Source organism: Xyrauchen texanus, chromosome 18 (assembly GCF_025860055.1).
Source record: "Xyrauchen texanus isolate HMW12.3.18 chromosome 18, RBS_HiC_50CHRs, whole genome shotgun sequence".
Taxonomy (NCBI): Eukaryota; Metazoa; Chordata; class Actinopteri; order Cypriniformes; family Catostomidae; genus Xyrauchen; species Xyrauchen texanus.
In genome coordinates, this window is record NC_068293.1 from 43,485,600 (window position 1) to 43,505,183 (window position 19,584).

Sequence of the window (19,584 nt, forward strand, 5' to 3'; positions counted from 1 at the left end):
TTACTGCCTGGCATTTCGGACGATCCGATCACAAGTGGACAGGTCGTCATCGCCATACTTGGTACTATCTGTCCAGGGCTGGACTGGTAATCTGGCATACCGGACATTTTCCCGGTGGGCCGACGCACTTTGGGGGCGATCGGGGCGGACTGGCCACGGGGATAAGCAAATATGAGCTGCAACGTTTTGCAGAACGGACCACAAAACGGCGTGGTGATATGCAGAGAAGGACAGTGAACACCCCCCTGCTCAACAACTTTTGGGCCAGTTGCTATGTAAAATCCCGTGCCGATTTCTCTTCCCAGTCCAGCCCTGTATGTGTCTATTTTGAACTACTGAGTTCGGATTTCGAGGAGAGTGTTACGGCATTGTGTTACAGCATGTTAATAAAGCGACAAAACGTATTAGAACCAAAAGAAAGCGCCAAAAATGCTGCATTTATTCTAAGCGCAAACAGGACATTTAGAGCAGAATTCTCTGTTATTTTAGTGGAGTGAGCTTCAGATGTGCGAGCGTCTCGTCAGGGTTACATTGTGTTGATATCAGGCACGCTGAAAACGGGTTTGTGAACTTGTGCATGTTTGTATCGCGCTTTTCTGATTTTCCAACCGGCCGGTTTTTGCCTTTTAAATCCGCATGTAACCGGCCAAGCTAAAAAGCCATGTTTTAGGACAGCGGTTGATTGACAGGTTGAACTTCCACCATAGAACTCCTTGAATAATCAGTGGCGGCTGTGGCTCAGGTGGTTGAGTGGGTCGGCCAATAATCGCAGGGTTGGCGGTTCGAAACCCGGCCCACACGACTCCACATGCCGAAGTGTCCTTGGGCAAGACACTGAACCCCAAGTTGCTCCCAATGGCAGGCTAATTTCAAATAGACCCTTTCAAAGATCCTTTTAAAACAGCTAAAAGTCAAAACGCCATTCATAACTCAAAGGGTTAAATTGCAAATGTTCTGAACAGAAGAAACTAAATAGTCTAAAGGTTCCTCTCTTTCAACCAAAACAGGCATTCAATAAATTAGGCACATTAAAAAACAGAATTTCAAAAACATAAAAAAGACCCATTAATCCAGGAATACTGCGAGCAGAAAATGGCCATTTGTACTTGAGACAGACTGACATTCATGTGTTCCAACATGTCAATGAACGTTAATGAACAAATCGTACCATCAAACCTTTTATGTCTGGTCATGAAGGTGTTCCTCAGGTCTTCACTCGCGTCCTCCATGAGTTTCTCAAAGTCTCGTGTGCTCCTCTGGATGAAGTTCTCCTCCATTTCTGCGTTACAGCACGTTCTCTGTAAAGCGCACACGCGCAAATCCTCTCCTAGACAAAATGCATTCAATTCTTTGCATTATTTGCACCGGAAAAACAAGAATTTTAATGTGTGTCACATCGAATGACCTGAAATGCTACGGCTCTCCCAAAATGAAAGTTCTGCCATTCGAGTTTGCGGCTCTGTGATGGCTCGCACGTGACAACCAGGTCATGCTGCACAAATGCACGGTTCAGTTGAGAAGCATATTTAGCATGTATGAAGCGTTGAGCGTGAGATTAATATACCTTAATTATAAATGCAGGGGAAACCCCACAAACCCATATTTTCACAATAGTGAAAATAGTGAAATGTCCATCGGGGGGCGCCAAACGCGAGTGAAAAGATGTTGTAATCAGACAAGGTTGTTAAGGTGAATAGATAGAGGTTTAGATGAGTAAAACATCACTACCTAACCTAAAACTTTAACCTAAACCTAACCAAAAGTGTTCTAAAAGCAGACTAGAGGTAAACAAATCCGACATCATAAACCCGGCCGATACGTGCTAAACGCAAATTCGACACGAAAAGCTAATTTTCTTACGCAAATACGTCATTTTGCGTCGCTTCTATGACATTTTCGTCTCACGTGACGACTCGCGTGCTTGGCTGGTCTGACACGGAGATCTTCCGAGCTTAAAGTCCAACGCTATCAAGTGAGCTAGCGCGCAAGCTAATCGCATTGGAATAAGTGTGTAAATGTACGCGAGTCTGTAATAAAATCGTTAAAACGTGTCATTTTTTCAAATGATGCTTTTAAAGGTAAACGTTTTGATATTATAACAGAGTAATAGTGCGAATAAGAGCGTAAAATATGTGTTTATAAAATCATAATCAGCCACTGTAGTCGTGATAAGTGTAAAAGTGAATAAAACGCACCGTTATTGTTGCGCCTCGTGTTCATTTCACCTGGGAACTGCGAGAAAACGCGAGACTAGGATGGTTTTACTATAGTAACTAATATTATGGTGTGTTTTTTTTACAACATCAGGCTGCGTAAATAATGACACTATTTTCAAAATAGATGGAGTCAAGATTGTAATATTAAAATAATGTCAAAAGTGACCTTGTGAATGAATGATGGTCCTGCCAGTGATTTGCTTCTAACCCAAAACCTCTTTTCCTTCAACACCAATTCTATTGTTGACCATGTAGTCAAAGAGGTCACAAAATGTCAACAAGATTATTTCAGTCTTTCGGTTGACCTCTGAGGTGCGGAGGAGAGAAATTACAGGGTCCAGCGGAGACCAGCAGCAGACGAGCACAACTCCAGGAGAACATGTCTGACACGGTAGCACCTATAACATACAGGAGCAGTGGAGGTCACCCTGTTCGCACATACGTCAGCATGTCAGTGAAGTATCTGGAGGAGTGTGGTATGCGACGAGACCCTCGTAATATTGATTTAAATATATGAGTGAGTTGTTGAGAGCCTCAGGAGCAGAAGACACTTTCAACACTGTTGACAAGCCAGTAGATGCTGCCAGTTTAATACATGCTTCTGTGCACTGAGGGGATTTAAAGGGACAGTTCACCCCAAAATGAAAATTCTCGCATCATTTACACACCTTCGTGATAGCCCAGGTGTGTATGACTGACTGACTTTCTTCAACAGAACACTTTTGAAGAAAAAAAAAAAAAAAGAAAAATCGAAGAATATCTCAGCTCTGTAGGTCCTTAAAATGCAAGTGGATGGAGATTTCTCTTTTTAAGGTCCAAAAATCACATACAGTCAGAATAAACGTTATCCATACAACTCCAGCGGTTAAATTAATGTCTTCTAAAGCTGCGCGATCGCTTTTGGTGTGCAAAATATCAATATTTAAGTACTTTTTGCACTCTAAATCATGCTTCCGGTTGGCAGCGGTATGGGCATATGATGTAATCACGTTGGCATGTTCACGCGAGAACTGACGCATCCGGAAGAGCAGCGCTGTTTACGAGTGAGGAGGAGGAACGCTGTACAGTAGCTTTGTTGGTTTCGGTTTAGATTAGGGCTGGACTGGGAAGAGAAATAATCTCGGGATTTTACATGTTAACTGGTCGAACCGTTGAGCGTTGGGGGGGGGTGTAGTCAGAACTACCCTTTTCTGCGTATCGTGGCACCGCAACGAACCGGCTCATTTTAGCTTACGGCATGTTTCGCGGCTGACCCACCGGCCCGCTACGTTCTCCCGATGGACAGTCCCAAAAGTGCGTCGGCCCACCGGAAAAATGCCCGGTATGCCAGAGCAGCACTGCAGTTCACATCTGACTGATGAGAGGAAGAATTACACAGATCACAGATGAACTCTGAACTTTCCAAACAGCTTCAGCGGATGTACATCGCAAAGTACAAAATAAGTAAATACAGAAGCACTCTCGTTGTGGAATAAATGGAGCCGGAGCAAAACTTGTGTGTCGAGCGTCTTTAAAGGAAACACCCCGGCGTTACATCATAAAAGCAGTTATATTTAATGTGTTATAGCTTTATTAAAATACTAATAATACAGAAGCAGATCAAGTAATTAACTGGCATTTTTAAGTGCGGTCAGTGCCTCTTCTATGAGTTGAATGTCCCGATCTGAGGGGGAGAGATTGAAACTGCACCGGCTGATGCACACTCTGTCCCGGGACGCTCATCCCTCGAGCGCACACGCTTTGAGCACAAACCATGAAAATGACTCATCTGAACTGAAATGGTTGTATTTACGGGACCCTTTGGAGTTTGGACACAGTTGTAGTATCTTTTGAAAGAGACACTTTGGGCTTTATTTCACAAGTTTCAGAATTAATATGTGTTGTTATTTATTAAAGTTAGAGAAGCTGAAGTTTATAGTAATGGAAATATTTTGAACATGTTTTATTAGATTATAAAAACAATAATAAAAGTGTCAAGACACCCCAGAAATACACTGTTCTCAAAGTCACGAGTCTAAAGAAGTTACGTTTCAAATTTGAGGATGATTTAATAATAAATGAGTTCCTGCAGCTTTAAATCTCAGTAAAATCGGCACTGCTCGACTATTATGAATAAAACTACGCCCCATTTTTAAAAATAGACTTTGGAGACAGGCTGGTTTTGTTTATGAGACTCTAATATATCAGATCATAAACAGTTTTACAACATGAATGCTGCTCAGATTGCAGTTTGTTGAAGGACGTTGACGAAGGCGAGATCTCATGTAAACAATGGAGAATATATCAATATTTCTCACATTTATCACTTTTACGGACAAAAAGTGCTCTTGGATGTTTGTCAACGAACACTTGTCATGGACGATTGACTCAAGTGTGTTGAACTGGATTCATCTGGCGATCGTGTTTTCATAATAAAAGTCCCGTTTTGATATTGCATGTTTTCATTTGTACTCCTGCACAAATAACTCAATCACTGTTTCTGGAGCATTGCTATCGTGAAACAGAGATCGGATATCAATGTTGAACCCTTAGACCTTTGACAAGATGTATAATGTTAACATTAATTACATTTATAGACTGTAAATTATATATTAAAATGTAAGCAGAGTGCGCGGCGATTGCGCATCAACACACTTAATGCAGCTGGACTATAACGTGATTGCTCTTGACTTATTGAATCATAATATATGTGTGACTGTGTGTTTCTTATTGTGAAGAACATTAGCAATACACAGCTTTATTAACAAGAGAGAGTTTGTGTGTTTTAGTGAGTTAAAGATGGATTAAAGTGAACAGAAAGGTGAGAGAGAAGAAGTCTTCACCCCCTTATACACGCCGACAAAATATGTTTTTGATTTGGCTTGTTTTCCAATATTAATATATAAAACTCTTTTGAAACAAGGTACATACTTTAGCAGCTAAACTGCAGAAACAATTTTTATCTGAGAATGTTGAATATAATATTAAAAATACAAATATTTTAAAATGTCTAAAAATCCTTTAAAAAAAAAAGATGCATTCACCGGAGAAGCTGCATATCAGATAGAAGTATATTTTGTCTTTAATGCACTCTCAGAAGTACACATAAAAAATACACATAAAATACACTTATTTACAAAATACACTTACTGTTTATTTAAGATGCATCCTCTTAAAGCAAGTCTAAATATCTTATATGTTGCTTCTCAAGTAAATGTTTCTTATTTTAAGGATTTTTAGACATTTTTAAAAGGAAAAAAAGACAAAAATGCATGAGAATAGGAATTTTACAGTGAATTTCTTTACTGAATTAAACTATTAAAGTATTTTTCCCCTTTAATTCAGTGAATGTCATTTAGAGATATTTTTAAAATATGATTTTGTCCTCTTTACTGTTAGTAAGCACGTTTAATACAACCTTTAAAGTTGGGGCACAAGCTGAATAATCGGTTAAGAACGAATGATTAATCGTTGTAATAATCGCCGAATAATCGTTCGATTAATCAATTATCAAAATATTTGTTAGTTGCTGCCTACTCACAATGGTGCATTTATGTGTTAACCTGGATGTCTCAACAAGAGAAGAACGTGAGATTTCCTCGGTATCCATAGCAACACAAAAACGTCACACTCTTCTGAAGCATTGGTTCACTTTTTTCTCACCACAAGTGACCGTGTTGCTTTAGAAGACATTAATTTAACCGCTGGAGTCATATGGATGACATTTATGCGGACTGTTTGTGATTTTTGGAGCTTCAAATGTCTGGTCACCATCCACTTGCATTGTATGGACCTTCTGAGATGAGATATTTTTCTATTTTTCTTCAAATGTGCTCTGGTGAAGAAAGAAAGCCATACACACCTGGGATATCATGAGGGCGAGTAAACAATGAGAGAATTTAAATTTTTGGGTGAACTGTCCCTTTAAGGCGGAGATGTTGACAGGGTCACCTCAAAATGAACTTCACACTGAACCCTGTAACCTCTTGGAGCTCAACTTCTGCCAGTCACTGAAAATAACTTATGAGATGCATCTCTCGAAATACTATTATTGGAGTTGTCATTTCTACTCTAGTCTTCAGAAATATATATATATATCACACACACAAAACAAAGATCCCGCATTTAGCCTTAACAGACTGTAGGGGCAAATGCTGTTAGCGAGCACCTATGAAGGCCGGAACAGTACACGAGGGGGTGGGTGGCCAGCACCATGCCCGACTGCCTTTGTCTCCCCAGTGGCGATGTTTTACACACCGCACCAGGTACTCACTTTAGGCTGAGTCAACCTAGGGGAGGCCCGGGACCGGTTCAGATAATCGTCAGTGGTGTTGGCCAGGAGCGGGAATCAAACTCAGGTTGCCAGGTTCGTAGCACAGCGCGCTAACCGCTACACACACACACACACACACACACACACACACACAGCTACGCAAGATCAGTAAGTACATTTCAAAATAATAAAAATACATAAAAAAAAAAAAAATCAAAATCATAAAAGTACGTATTTTCCAAGCATCTGAGAAATGGCTTAAAGCACGTGGAACTTTGTGCCGTTACGAGTGGCGTCAGTAGGGGGCAATCAGCGCACCTCAACAAACCTCACAAGCAGGGCAGCCACAGATTGAAAACCAGTCATCCGGGATGCTTCAATGTTTTTCTAAGGAACCACTGGGCGGCGCCATAATTATCCTAATTGCCTGTTTTTGTGTTTTTGGTCTCAAGACTAACGCAACTACCAAAATGAGCGCTCCAGACGGAAAGCAACTACCATTTATGACAATGAATTGTAGGCTCAATTTGAGCAGTTGTCAGTCGTCATAGCTTCTTTCCTCTGCGCTAATTTCTAAACTACTCCAGCTACTTTCAGAACTTAGCAGTGCAATACTGGTATGACGAGTTGCTTGCTATGTTCCTCATTTGTGAGTTGCTTTGGATAAAAGTGCCTGCTATACACTAACCTCGGACCATCACTTCATGCCATCTACTCACTCAGGTGAGGCTCAAATCGGTTCATTTTTTTGACCATTTGTACAAATGTAACACGCTAAACATCAAATTTTCTGCTAATAACATACGATAACAAAAATTGCAAACAGGCGTCCGTTATGAATCATGAAACATTTCCGCGTTCAGGTAAAAGTTGGATTACTCAACTAAAAACCAGTCTCTTATGAAGCATTTTGTTTAATGATAGGCATGCAAAGATATTTAGAAGAATGTTTCAGCTCTGTAGGTTCATACAATGCAAGCGAATGGGGGCCAAAATTTTGAAGCTCAAAAAGCACATAAATGCAGCATAAAAGTAATCCATATGACTCAAGTGGTTTAATCCATGTCTTCTGAAGTGATGTGATAGGTGTGGATGAGAAACGGATCACTATTTAAATCCTACTTTACCATAAATCTCCACTTTCACTTTCAAATTCTCCTTCTTTAGTTTTTGGCGATTGGCATTCTTCATGCATACGCCCCCTTCTGGGCAGGTAGGAGAATTTACAATAAAAAAGGACTTGCATAGTGATCCGTTTCTCACCCACAGCTATCATCAGGGACTAAAAACGGTTCAAAGAACGAAAACCAAACATGAACTACATTTTTAGCAGAAAGTAACCAAAAACTGGAACAAAGGGATTTTCAATTGTTCCGTAAATGCTGGAAACCGGTTATAACCGGCAGGGCTGGAATGGGAAGAGAAATCGGCCCCGGGATTTTACTTGGAAACTGGCCCAAAATCTGTTGAGCGGGTGTGGGGGTGTTTTCACTCTATTTCTGCATATCATGCGCCGTTTTGTGGTCCGTTCTGCATAACATGGTGGCTCATTTTTGCTTAATGCGGCCCCAGAGCCGGCCCAACCTTTATGAGGCCCTAAACAGAATTAGATTTGGGGGCCCCTCGGTGCCGCCAATACGATTGACTACTGTCAATGCTTGATTATTTGCACACTATAAATCTAATATTGCGTTTTTGTATAATTACCATTGTTCATTGAGATAATGCATCACAAAAATGTGCTCTTGGGGGCCCCAAGCAGCCGCTTAGTTCGCTTATGCCTTGGGCCGGCTCTGTGCGGCCCATTCGGCACGTTTGGCGGCCGACCAACTGGCCCGCTATGTTCTCCCGCTGGTAAGTCCGCCCCTGATCGGCCCCAAAGTGCGTCGGCCCACCGGGAACATGCCCGGTAATCCAGAATGCCAGTCTAGCCGTGATAACCTGTTCATTTTGCTCCAATAAGGCCAAAAGGGTTTATCACAGTATATTTTTGGAATACATCAATTTATGTTGCCCGAAAAAATGAAAAATGTCTTTGCCTAATTGCCTGTTGTGGATGTTGCATTCTGTGAATGACGATATTTTTAACAACTGTGCATAATTACTACATATACTGTACATGCACGGCTAATCCAGATACAAAAAACATAATTAGATGTCAAAAGTTATTTTCTCGGTTGTTTCCACGTCTTTACTGAATTACTGTTAGATATGATGCATTAATACAGGTTTGATGCTGCCGTGTTTTGACTTCTGCAGACCTGTAATTAAAACTATACTTCACTGTTAATTAATTTTATGCTTGTTACAATTTCTATTGTGATAAATCGGTAATTTTTGGTTTATTTTGATGATGTAATTGGCTTATTTTAAGCTTGTTATTCCAGACCTGATTGCTCGTTTCTCTTGTGAGATCTGGCAACACTGCATTTGGTATTTCACCCACCCATTAGCTCAAAGTATTGTCATTTTAAAGAGAATGTTATTAACCTTTCTTTTATTTTGTTCATTGTGTATGGATTTTACATAGCAAATGGCCCAAAAGTTGTTCTGCATAACGCGGCGGCCCATTTTGCGGCCGGCCCAACGGCCCACCCGGTTCTCCCGATGGCCAGTCCACCCCTGATCGGCCCCAAAATGAGTCGGCCCACCGGGAAAATGCCCGGTATGCCAGATTACCAATCCAGCCTCAGAGCGAAACAAAATGAAAAACATTCAGTTTTTAGTCCCTGCTTATCATATCACTTCAGAAGACTCGGATTAAACTACTGGAGTCATATAGATTACTTTAATGCTGCCTTTATGTGCTTTTTTTTTTTAGCTTTTGGCAGGGACTGATTGGCACAGGGTTCCATGCCCCATCTTGCCCCAAACGACTTGCCTTGATGTCTTCAAACTGGTTATTTAAGTGCTTAAGTGTTAAAACCATTGCAAAAGCATGCAATTAATTAAATCATACAAATGTGTATCTAAAAGTAGTCTCTATAAGTTTTATCACATTCCATACAATTGCATAACCTATAGCCAATGTAACCGCGGACCCAGTCGATGTGCATTGCTTTTACAGTTTGACTTGCACAAGAATGTCACAGGATTGATTTCAGTCTCTATAAGCTGCTATTATGGTGCAACAGATATTTTGACTATTGCAGCATATAAAAGATAATGCAATCGTCTTTCCAGCTTCACATCATCATATTTGGGAAGATAAATAACCGGTTCTTCACACTAAATGATGAACTGTCTTATTAATAAGAGCAGTGCTTGCCGACACATATGGGGTAAGTTGTCACAATTGGAAATAGGCTATAATCGATAACATACAAAAATATCAATCAGCTGTTTTGGCCAAAATATATTGAGATTAATAGGTTGTATAAAATTGCAACTTTCAATGAAATTTTCAATGAAAAATATAATGCATGTCAGATGTAGTGTTTTTAGAAGTGTTTTTAAGTGACAAGCAGCCTAAAATAAACGTTACCTGATTTTTCTTCGGTGGGCACGTCGGTAGCACTTAAACCCATTAAAGTCAGCGCGTCTTTAACCCGGCTGCAGTTTAGCGCGTGCTGTAAATCCGCCGCAACCGGCACGCGCAGAACCGAGAATGAGCACATCATGATGAACACAGCCGACATCGCGCGCTCCGGTGAAATGTAGCCTATTGATTAATTCCCACGTAGTTTCTCGTAATGCATGAACGGCAGCCGTGTCTGTGTCTCTCCAAAACTCGTCTCTGTGCCTCTATTTGGGAGAAGAAAACGTGCCTTCAAGTTGCGCAACTGAGAACATCTCGTGAAGCGGCATTCGTTTGAGTTCCACAAGTCTGCGGGAGGGAAACCAGATTAAATGTGCGCAAAAGTCATACAACATGAACTCGTCCACGGTCAACCCCGCTGTGTTGAGTTTAACGACTGCTCGCCCGTTTTTCACGGGATGTGATTATAAGACGGGTGTGTCATACGTCAGCATAACCAGACCGGGCTCTTCATGTATTGCTTTGAATAGGAATAATTTTGTTTAATTTGTAGAGCAGTGCATGAATAAATGAATATCTGAGTCAGGCAGATATTCATGGAAAACCTGGAAATGGATGGGAATTTTAAAAACTGTGATTGAAAGCCTGGAAAACTCACAAAAGTGGGATTTCTCGAGTAGGCTATTTATCAGTTTTAAAGTGGGCAGACAGACCTACAGATAAAATACATACAAGTGCAATCATGGGCGTAGTAGTCATTTTAAAAGTAGGGGGAGACACACAGCTGAAGTAGGTCCAACACAGTCTCGCGGCGAAATCTGCAGGACTCGTACGACTTTTCTATATTTGGATAATTCGGATGATATCGTGCGACTGCACTCGTTTGAACCCCTACGACTTTCACCACAGCCAATGAAGTCGCTGGACATCGTTTCCTTCTAATGCTTCCTTCCATCACACACAACAGCTTCCGCTCATGTTTACACTCTCTACTGATTGGTTAAGGGGTTTAGGTAAGGGCTTATTAATAAGTGTGTCCTTAACGCCTCGTGGGCGGTACTCGCGCTTACATCCTCGTCAGACATTCGGGAATTTGCATGTGATGAAGTCGTACGACATTATGCACGCAACATCGTGCGAGACCGTACGGAACAGCCAGTAAATTATGTACGAAAATTCATGAGATCGGGTTGGTAGGTGCCTCCAGGGCCGGTCCTGCCCCATTCAGCCCCCTAGGCGAGATCCTCTAGTATCAAGATCCCCTCAAAAGAGTGATTAATTTATGCATGTCACTTCAAATTCACGAGCCCTGCGCTCGTGAGTCTATTGACCGCAGGGTTGGACTGGTAATCTGGTACACCGGACATTTTCCCGGTGGGCCGACGCACTTTGAGGCTGATCAGGGGTGGACTGGCCATCGGGAGAACCGAGCTGGCCGTGAAACGTGCCGAATGGGCTACGATAAGTTGATTATCAAACTTCCCGGTCCATTCTGCATAACGCGGCAGCTCATTTTAGCTTATCGTGGCCTATTCTGCCGTGTCGCGGTCTGCCTACTTCTGGTTCCCGGTTCTGCCGATGGCCAGTCAATGCCACATCTTTGCAGGAATTAATGGAGCCGAGTTGATTAGACTGTCTGACTCAAGTGTGCCGCACAAGCCCTCAGAAGTGAAGCCAAAACGTCTCGATCGCCCCCCGGTGACTGGTCCTAGTATAGGTCATAAACCCCGCCTCCCCATGTTATTCAACGGGACGTGAGACCAACTAAACAATTAAATGACACTTCACATGTCTTTTTTCCAAAGATAGTTTCTGTCATTTACTGTCGTTTCTATCACGTTGATGTCATTTCAAGTGTTTGTTTTCAAAATAAGTTTGTTTTTAGTTATTTGATGCTATAAAAACGGTGCTGTGACATCATGATTGACAGCTGTGATTGACAGGTTCTCTGAGTGAAGTAGTCACTGAAGCACCAACGGCCTTTTTTTCGGGATCTTTGGAGGACTGAGGAGATTGGAGCTTTAAATTTAATATCTAAATTTCTATAATTCATTATTTCACACCGTCATAAGTCAAAAGTGCAGGGGCGTGTGCTTGCGATTGATTCAGCAAGAGTGAGGGCGGGGCCTTCATTTCGCGGCTTTACTTCCTGCTCACTACTGCGCAGGTCTGGTCCCGAAATCGCAACTGCGCAGACTCAAGTCCCAAGATGTCAGCGCCATATCGGGACACTGGCGGCTTCAGTTCTCACCAATGGAAAAGAGCGAAGGGGCGTCGGCCATCTTTTTTTTTACAGTCTAAGGTCTGACTGATGACCTGTTACGTAAGGGATGTTTCGGCCCATGAATCTCACCTGTGATTGGCTGGATGGTCACTCAATCAGCCCAAAGTAACAATGCAAAGAATTCTGTATATCCACCATGTGGACCCAGTATAGATTCCTCAGTAGGCCATACCTGCAATTAGATTAATAACATGGGAGGTATGATGCACCAAAAACAACTTAATCCAACACACATCATTTGTAGAGCCAAATCAAACCTTAGCGGGATTCAAAGCGCTTTACACTGTGACTCATTCACCTCAATGACGGCAGAGATGCCATGTAAGGTGCTAGTCTGCCATTGGGGGCAACTTGGGGTTCAGTGTCTTGCCCAAGGACACTTCGGCATGTGGAGTCATGTGGGCCAGGAATCAAACCGCCAACCCTGTGATTAGTGGCCGATCCGCTCTACCACCTGAACCACAGCCACCCAGTTCACCATATAGAACAAGACTAGTCTGTGTTAAGGATAATAATGTATTATTAGGCCCCGTTATATTCATATGGCATGATCAGACGACAACGTCTCTATGCACAAAACTGTGACGTGCCGGTGGATGTGTCACACATCAGACTCGCCGGCGTACGGAGATGAATCGTGGTTAAAATATCTTTAAATGCCCATGAAAGTTCAATTTGACAATATTTGTGCTGTCTTCAGACCTGTATGAACCGTTCCTGGGACTGGGCATGGACCAAACGCCATTTTTGATGGCAATTTGAGAATTGCATCTCCCATTTAAAGCACCACAACAAAAAAGGGGTAGGGGTAAACGGGTGTCCACGCGGTCCGCCCGGAGGATTCAATACAAGGCTGGCAACCTAGAATCACAGGATGAACGTTACTATAACTACATTTTTGGAAATTGAGTTTGACCCATTTTCTGCATTTACCAGGAAGTGTGGTTACGTAAATGCATTTCTGTCCTTACCTTGTTGGCTACATGCTCCCTGTGAACTTCTTGTTCTCTGCCAGTGGTACAGATGCTGGTAACATGCCATCGTTGCCTTTCAATCTAATGGAAATCATTGGAAAATGGCTAATGGACGAAACATTCTTTGTCTGGCACAAAACCCGATGAAGAAAATCATACTGAGGAATCCTTTCATACAAGGCTTGGGAACCATTTCCTCTGGACACAGTTTGGGAGAACGCCAAGCACCATGATCAGAAAATAAATTAGCGAATTCATGATAAGATCCATTATTAGTAAAAATGGGGTGATGCACTCTGACCTACTGTAGCTGCATTTCTGTACTGCTCTTGTAATGCAATAGTTCATCCCAAAATATCCCCCCCAATGTGAATGGGGACTGTTGCCGTCAAGCTCTAAAATGACTATAAAGTTTAAAAGTTGTGCATTTTCTTTGTGCGCTATATTCAAAATCCTCTTTAGCTATCATACGATAGCTTTCAATGAGGAAAAGGCCAAAATGTAAGCAGTTATTCACTGAAAATCTCCCCTCCGCTGTAGCTTTTAAATATTTGTTCAATAAGTGCATTTTAAAATGCACATTTTTGACATCTGTAAATGTTTTTCAACATGTTAGATTTGGTATTTTATATATTTGGAAATGTATTTCAGACAAAAATAAAGTGTAAGAGTAATTAAAGATATGTTAAAAGACGTTCTTACTTGTTACAATCACATCACAGATATCTGACATTAGCGTTGCCACACTAGTGAAAACCAAATAACGGATCAATATTTCGGAATGGTGTAATATTCGATATAAAATTTTCCCCTTTTCTCCCAAATTTGGAACGCCCAATTCCCACTACTTAGTAGGTCCTCGTGTTGGCACGGTTGCTCGTCTCAATCCGGGTGGCGGAGGACAAGTGTCAGTCTCGTCCAGCTTCTGAGACCGTCAATCCGCGCATCTTATCACGTGACTCGTTGTGCATGACACCGCGGAGACTCACAGCATGTGGAGACTCATTCTACTCTCCACGATCCACACACAACTCACCACATGCCCCATTGAGAGAACCACTAATCACCACCACGAGGAGGTTACCCCATGTGACTCTACCCTCCCTAGCAACCAGGCCAATTTGGTTGCTAAGGAGACCTGGCTGGAGTCACTCAGAACACCCTGGATTCAAACTCACGACTCCAGCGGTGCTAGTCAGCGCTAATACTCGCCGAGATACCAAGAAGGCGATTTTAACAGAAGTAACAACATGTCAGGTTAGTGTGGGTCTCCCCCGGGTCCTGTAGTCCTGAGTCTGCTTCTCGCTTTTGCCATTCAGTGAATCATTTATACCAGGCGATTTCAATAAGACATTAATTATAGATATCTGTAATTGCATGCTTTTAAGCGGACTGATTGATCAATGTGAATTTCTACTATAGTATTAGTTCAAATTCCAATTTTGATATCAAGAATGGGAATTTCCATGAGTAATTGTCATTTCATTATTATTATTATCATCATCATCATCATTATTAAAAATGTTACTAGTGCAAATGTAATAACTGAATTAAAGTTTTAGCATTGGAATTTGAATTTTCACTATCGATACTCCAGCTGGAATTGATGCGAAACTCGTGTCGTCTATAGGAGAGAATCTGCGAACTATAACTAAATTGGCTCTTTCATTGGAAAGATGGCAAAATCCCAGCCAAAATCCTCAGTGGTCACATCTGCCTGAAGGAGCTGGCTGCAAACTATAATGACTTCCCACATGCCTGGAGGACATTATGAAAAGCATATTAGTTGTTAAATTATGAGCAGGGACAAGGGGACACGGAGCAGCTGACAGCACATTAGATCAGACGAGAGAAGATTGATTACGCCTTCACAGGGGCCACAATAAATGATTCACTGAATGGCAAAAGCGAGAAGCAGTCCGACACTCAGGACTACAGGACCCGGGGGAGACCAACAGTAACCTGACATGTTGTTACTTCTGTTAAAATGACCCTTAGAAACGGCGATTTGAGTGATAAATGACCAGACACTCAGCATCGTGATCCTATTGGCTCTGGTCACTTTGAATATAGTCGGCTTGTACATTGGTGGTGGCTGATGGGCAATGTGGCCTAATGCAAAAGCATTAATATAGCTTTTATATTGGCCATTCTCGCCGTTACGTGAAACGTAGTCTCATACGGCATGCCCACGGTATACACAATGACCATCTGATGCATGTTGCACACAAAAATGCCAAACGCTGAACTAAATCACCAGTTGCAATGTGATTGGCTGGTTTTCAGCAACTCCCTGGATTCTATGATTGGACGCTTTACATCTGTACAGTCAGGTTGCTTGTGGTTTTCTTGACTTTTCTCAAAACGGTCCATCTAACCACTAATCTCGAACCCACACACACAAGGAAATAAATGTGCCATTTTCCATTATTATGGTTCTGAAATTACTCTTGAAATCTGAGTTTGAGGTAATTAAATTATTAATTAATAAAGCCTTTTATAACAAATAAAACATTTACATCAAATGTTTGGTGAACAAATGCATTAAACAACTGATTGCGATCGCTCAACAATAGTTCTTTGCAATATTGCACCGTCATAACATGTGCAACAGGTAGCATAACAGTAGCGCTGTTAAAGGTCAACGGTCAAAGGGGGACCAATAATATTTAGACATCTGTTGGTCCACAGTTAATCTGATGGTTTATAAAAGATCAAAAGTTCCAGTTCTTATAGAGCACGATCCATTGGAATCCACTGTGTCCCAATCACACATTCACAAACCAATGGCGGCAGAGCTGCCATGCAAGGTGCTAGCCTGCAATTGGGAGCAACTTGAGGTTCAGTGTCTTGCCCAAGGACACTTCGGCATGTGAGGCAGGAATCGAACCGCCAACCCTGCAATTGGCAGCCACCTGCTCTACCACCTGAGCCACCTCAGCCGCCCCAATGACTTGCCCCACTCCTTCCCCCAATGGCTTCTTGCCACCAATACCTGGCTCCATTTTGGGACGAAGTTTACGATCCAATCAAATCCTAATGGATAAAACCAAATCCCAACATATATATATATATATATATATATATATATATATATATATATATATGGGGTGGTGATGGTGTAGTAATGTAAAGCACATAACTGGTAATCTGGTAATCAGAAGGTTGCTGGTTCAATCCCAACAGTCACCACCATTGTGTCCTTGAGTAAGACACTTAACTCCAGGTTGTTCCGGGGGGATTGTCCCTGTAATAAGTGCACTGTAAGTCGCTTTGGATAAAAGCATCTGCCAAATGCATAAATGTAAATGTATTTCTTATTTTTGAAATAAGTGAAACTACGAGAGTAAAATGTGTTGCGGACTACTTTGCACGTTGACTTAAAATTAAAAAGTTTTCACACAAGTTCTGATTGCGTTGTTGATCATTAATGGGTCTCCGATTCGTTGATCGATTGGTTAATTTATGTTTAGCTCCACTCCATAAATCCTGTCTGAAGTAATGCAGCTGCAGTAAAGAATGAAGGAATATGCTAATTAATATCCTGTATTTAAATAACACGGAGTCCATGGAGATTTGACATTTCTGAAGTTTTAATTGAGTTAATGGCATGTTAAACAGTATTAACCAACCATCCATTGTAAGTCACTTTGCATTTTAATTAAATATATCCATATGCTTTGATTTGTGCAATTAAAGGTCCATTAAATATTGCAGCCTTTTTTTTTTTAGCTAAGGAAACCATCAACACAATTGTAGACGGCTCTACACAGACGGACTGATGGATGGGATGAATGGGCTGATCAAAATGATACCGACAGGGCCAGCCCGTCCTTTAGGCGAGATCTAGACCCAAGACATTCCTGGGGGAGCCACGAAAATAACCGTGTATAGTAATGAACATTTCATAAAAATATTGAAAATCATCAGCAGAGAAAAATCACACTAGCAGTGCTAACCACAAACAACATATCAAGAATAGGATGAGCTCTGAATAAACACCAAATAACTGAGATACATTTACAAGTGTGATCACAGAGATAACATTTTTCCCCATTCTGATGGTTGATGTGAACATTAACTGAAGCTCCTGACCCATATCTGCATGATTATATACATTATCTAATCAGCCAATTGTGTGGCAGCAGTGTAATCACATGGATAAGCAGGTGAATGGGAGATCATGGCACAAACTAACACAGGGCTAGTGGTAATACACATGCTGGCGAGACAAAACTTAATTTGTTTACTTGTTGCCATATCAACAACGTGTAGTTAAAAATAAACAATTTTTGGAAGATATCGCCAAAAGTTCATTTTAAAGTAGGAAAAGTAAAAAGTCACATGAAAGTAAATTTTCATCTGTTTTTACAGTTTATTTAAAATTGCGCCCAATTACAAAAAACAACTATATGCAGTTCCATGCAGTCAGATATGTAATTTACATAACTCCCCTTTAATAAGGGTGTGTGTGTGATCAATCCATGCATTATTATTTTGGTCAATGCTATGGCTTTGTTGTGTATCTATTGTCAAGTGTCAAAGCTGTTATAGCTATATGTCTAACAAAGTTAATAAATGGCTTTTATTGACATGAACAATTAGTTTATCTTATAGGCTTTTTAATTAGTTTAGATAAAAGTTGGGGGATTTTAAACTGTAAAACGGTCTTGTTACAATGTGCCGCCACTGGGCCCATTGTAACATTTTACTTTCTTTTTTTCGAGGGAGTTTGTGAAAAAGTACCCGCTGTATTCATGAAACAAGACCACATGTGTGTAATAGACATGTCAAATTTATTTTAAAAGAGAAAAATACAAATCGAACCCCAAAGTACAACCATACAAACTTAAGTAAACCAAAGTGTTCGTTTGCGCCACGCTCTCCTCTACCTAATAAAGTTCTTGTGAGTGTAAATGCTTAAGTTACAATTATTGCAATATGAACATGTTAAAATCAACAATTGTATTTTTATACCTGCAAACACTCCTGAATTTCTGCAGGGTGTGATCAAGGACCATCTGAACACAGGGTCAATATCTTGGTAGTATTCATCTTCAGTGTAGCATTACTGACTGGTACTGTCGTCCCCTATAGGGGTACCAAAATCTCCACCGGCTGCCGTTCCTCGCACAACACCACACTCCCTCACAAACTGATGTAGGCAGGTATGCATGCGTTACATATATAAATGACATCGTTAGACCACGATACTTAATGCATTTACTAATGCTAAACAAAGGTTGCTGCTGGAAGAGGTATTGGGGAGGCCAGCAGGGGGTGTAGGTCCTAATGCCCCAGTATATTGACGGGGACATCATACTGTTAAAAAGGCATCGGCCTTCGGACGAGACGTTAAACTGAAGTCCTGACTCTCCGTGGACATTAAAAAGCCCAAGACACTTCTTGAAGAGTAGGGGGTGTAACCCCAGTGTCCTGGCCAAATTCCCCCCATTGGCCCTGATGAATAATCCCCATCCACTAATTGGCTCCATCACTCTACTCTCTCCTCTCCACCAGTAGCTGGTGTGTGGTGAGTGTACTGGTGCACTATGGCTGCTGTCACATCATCCAGGTGGATCCTGCACACTAGTGGTGGTTGAGGAATGTCCCGTTCACTCTGTAACGCGCTTTGAGTGTAGTGTCTGAAATAAGTGCTATATAAATATAACATTCATTCATTCATAAATGTTGTGGTTCTACAGATGTTTTAAAATGACAACTTACACCAGTAGGTCCCATTCTCATGATTTTCAAGCGCTGTCGGACTTCCATTATAAAGACTAAAAACTGTGGTTCATTCTTCCCATACTTCAATTTATGCACACTAAAACAAATTACCCAAGGAGGAGTAACAGATCCAAAAATAATCAAATATTCATTACAATGAGAACAATCATAAAGACACCAAACAAAACGTTTTCATAGCAAAGTTGCAAATGTCACGTCATAATCTCTAACAAATAAACAGAAGGGACGCTCCATTATAGCAGGAAAAATTGTTTCTGGATGCAATCCACAAAATACACCAATGATCAGCAAAATTGCCTTCCTAGAAAATGCATGACATATCTTCAGGAAACTCCCTAATCTTGGGGGAATACAAAATAAGTCCATCAAATCGACTATTCCAAAAGGGTAATGTCTCAATGTTGTTGAGAAACTCTACCATGATTTTAAATGCAACACCTCCATCTAGTGCTACGAAATCTACCTGCAGGTACATGAATCTGGGAGGGGGGGTCCCCTTTATGAAACAGGTCCTCACCAAATCAATATCTGGCTACAACATGGTTACTATAATAGTGCGACTCTAGATCTCCATCAGGCCATTAGGAACAGTATTTTTCCCTCCAATAGTCTTCAATGGGTTTGCATGC

The 19,584-nt window shown here is 41.2% G+C and overlaps 1 protein-coding gene across 1 annotated transcript in view; it reads right to left on the bottom strand.

The window, feature by feature from the left end:
- LOC127659161 (glypican-6-like) overlaps positions 1–10,358 on the bottom strand; it is a 43,914-nt gene extending 33,556 nt beyond the window's left edge. Inside the window, exons 1-2 of the mRNA XM_052148834.1 lie at positions 9,953–10,358; positions 1,169–1,327 (exon numbers count right to left, since the gene is read on the bottom strand). Of these exons, the coding sequence (XP_052004794.1) occupies positions 1,169–1,327; positions 9,953–10,106 (313 nt within the window). The 5' untranslated portion in view covers positions 10,107–10,358. The remainder of the gene's footprint in view (positions 1–1,168; positions 1,328–9,952) is intronic.
- Between the last annotated feature and the right edge of the window lie 9,226 nt (positions 10,359–19,584).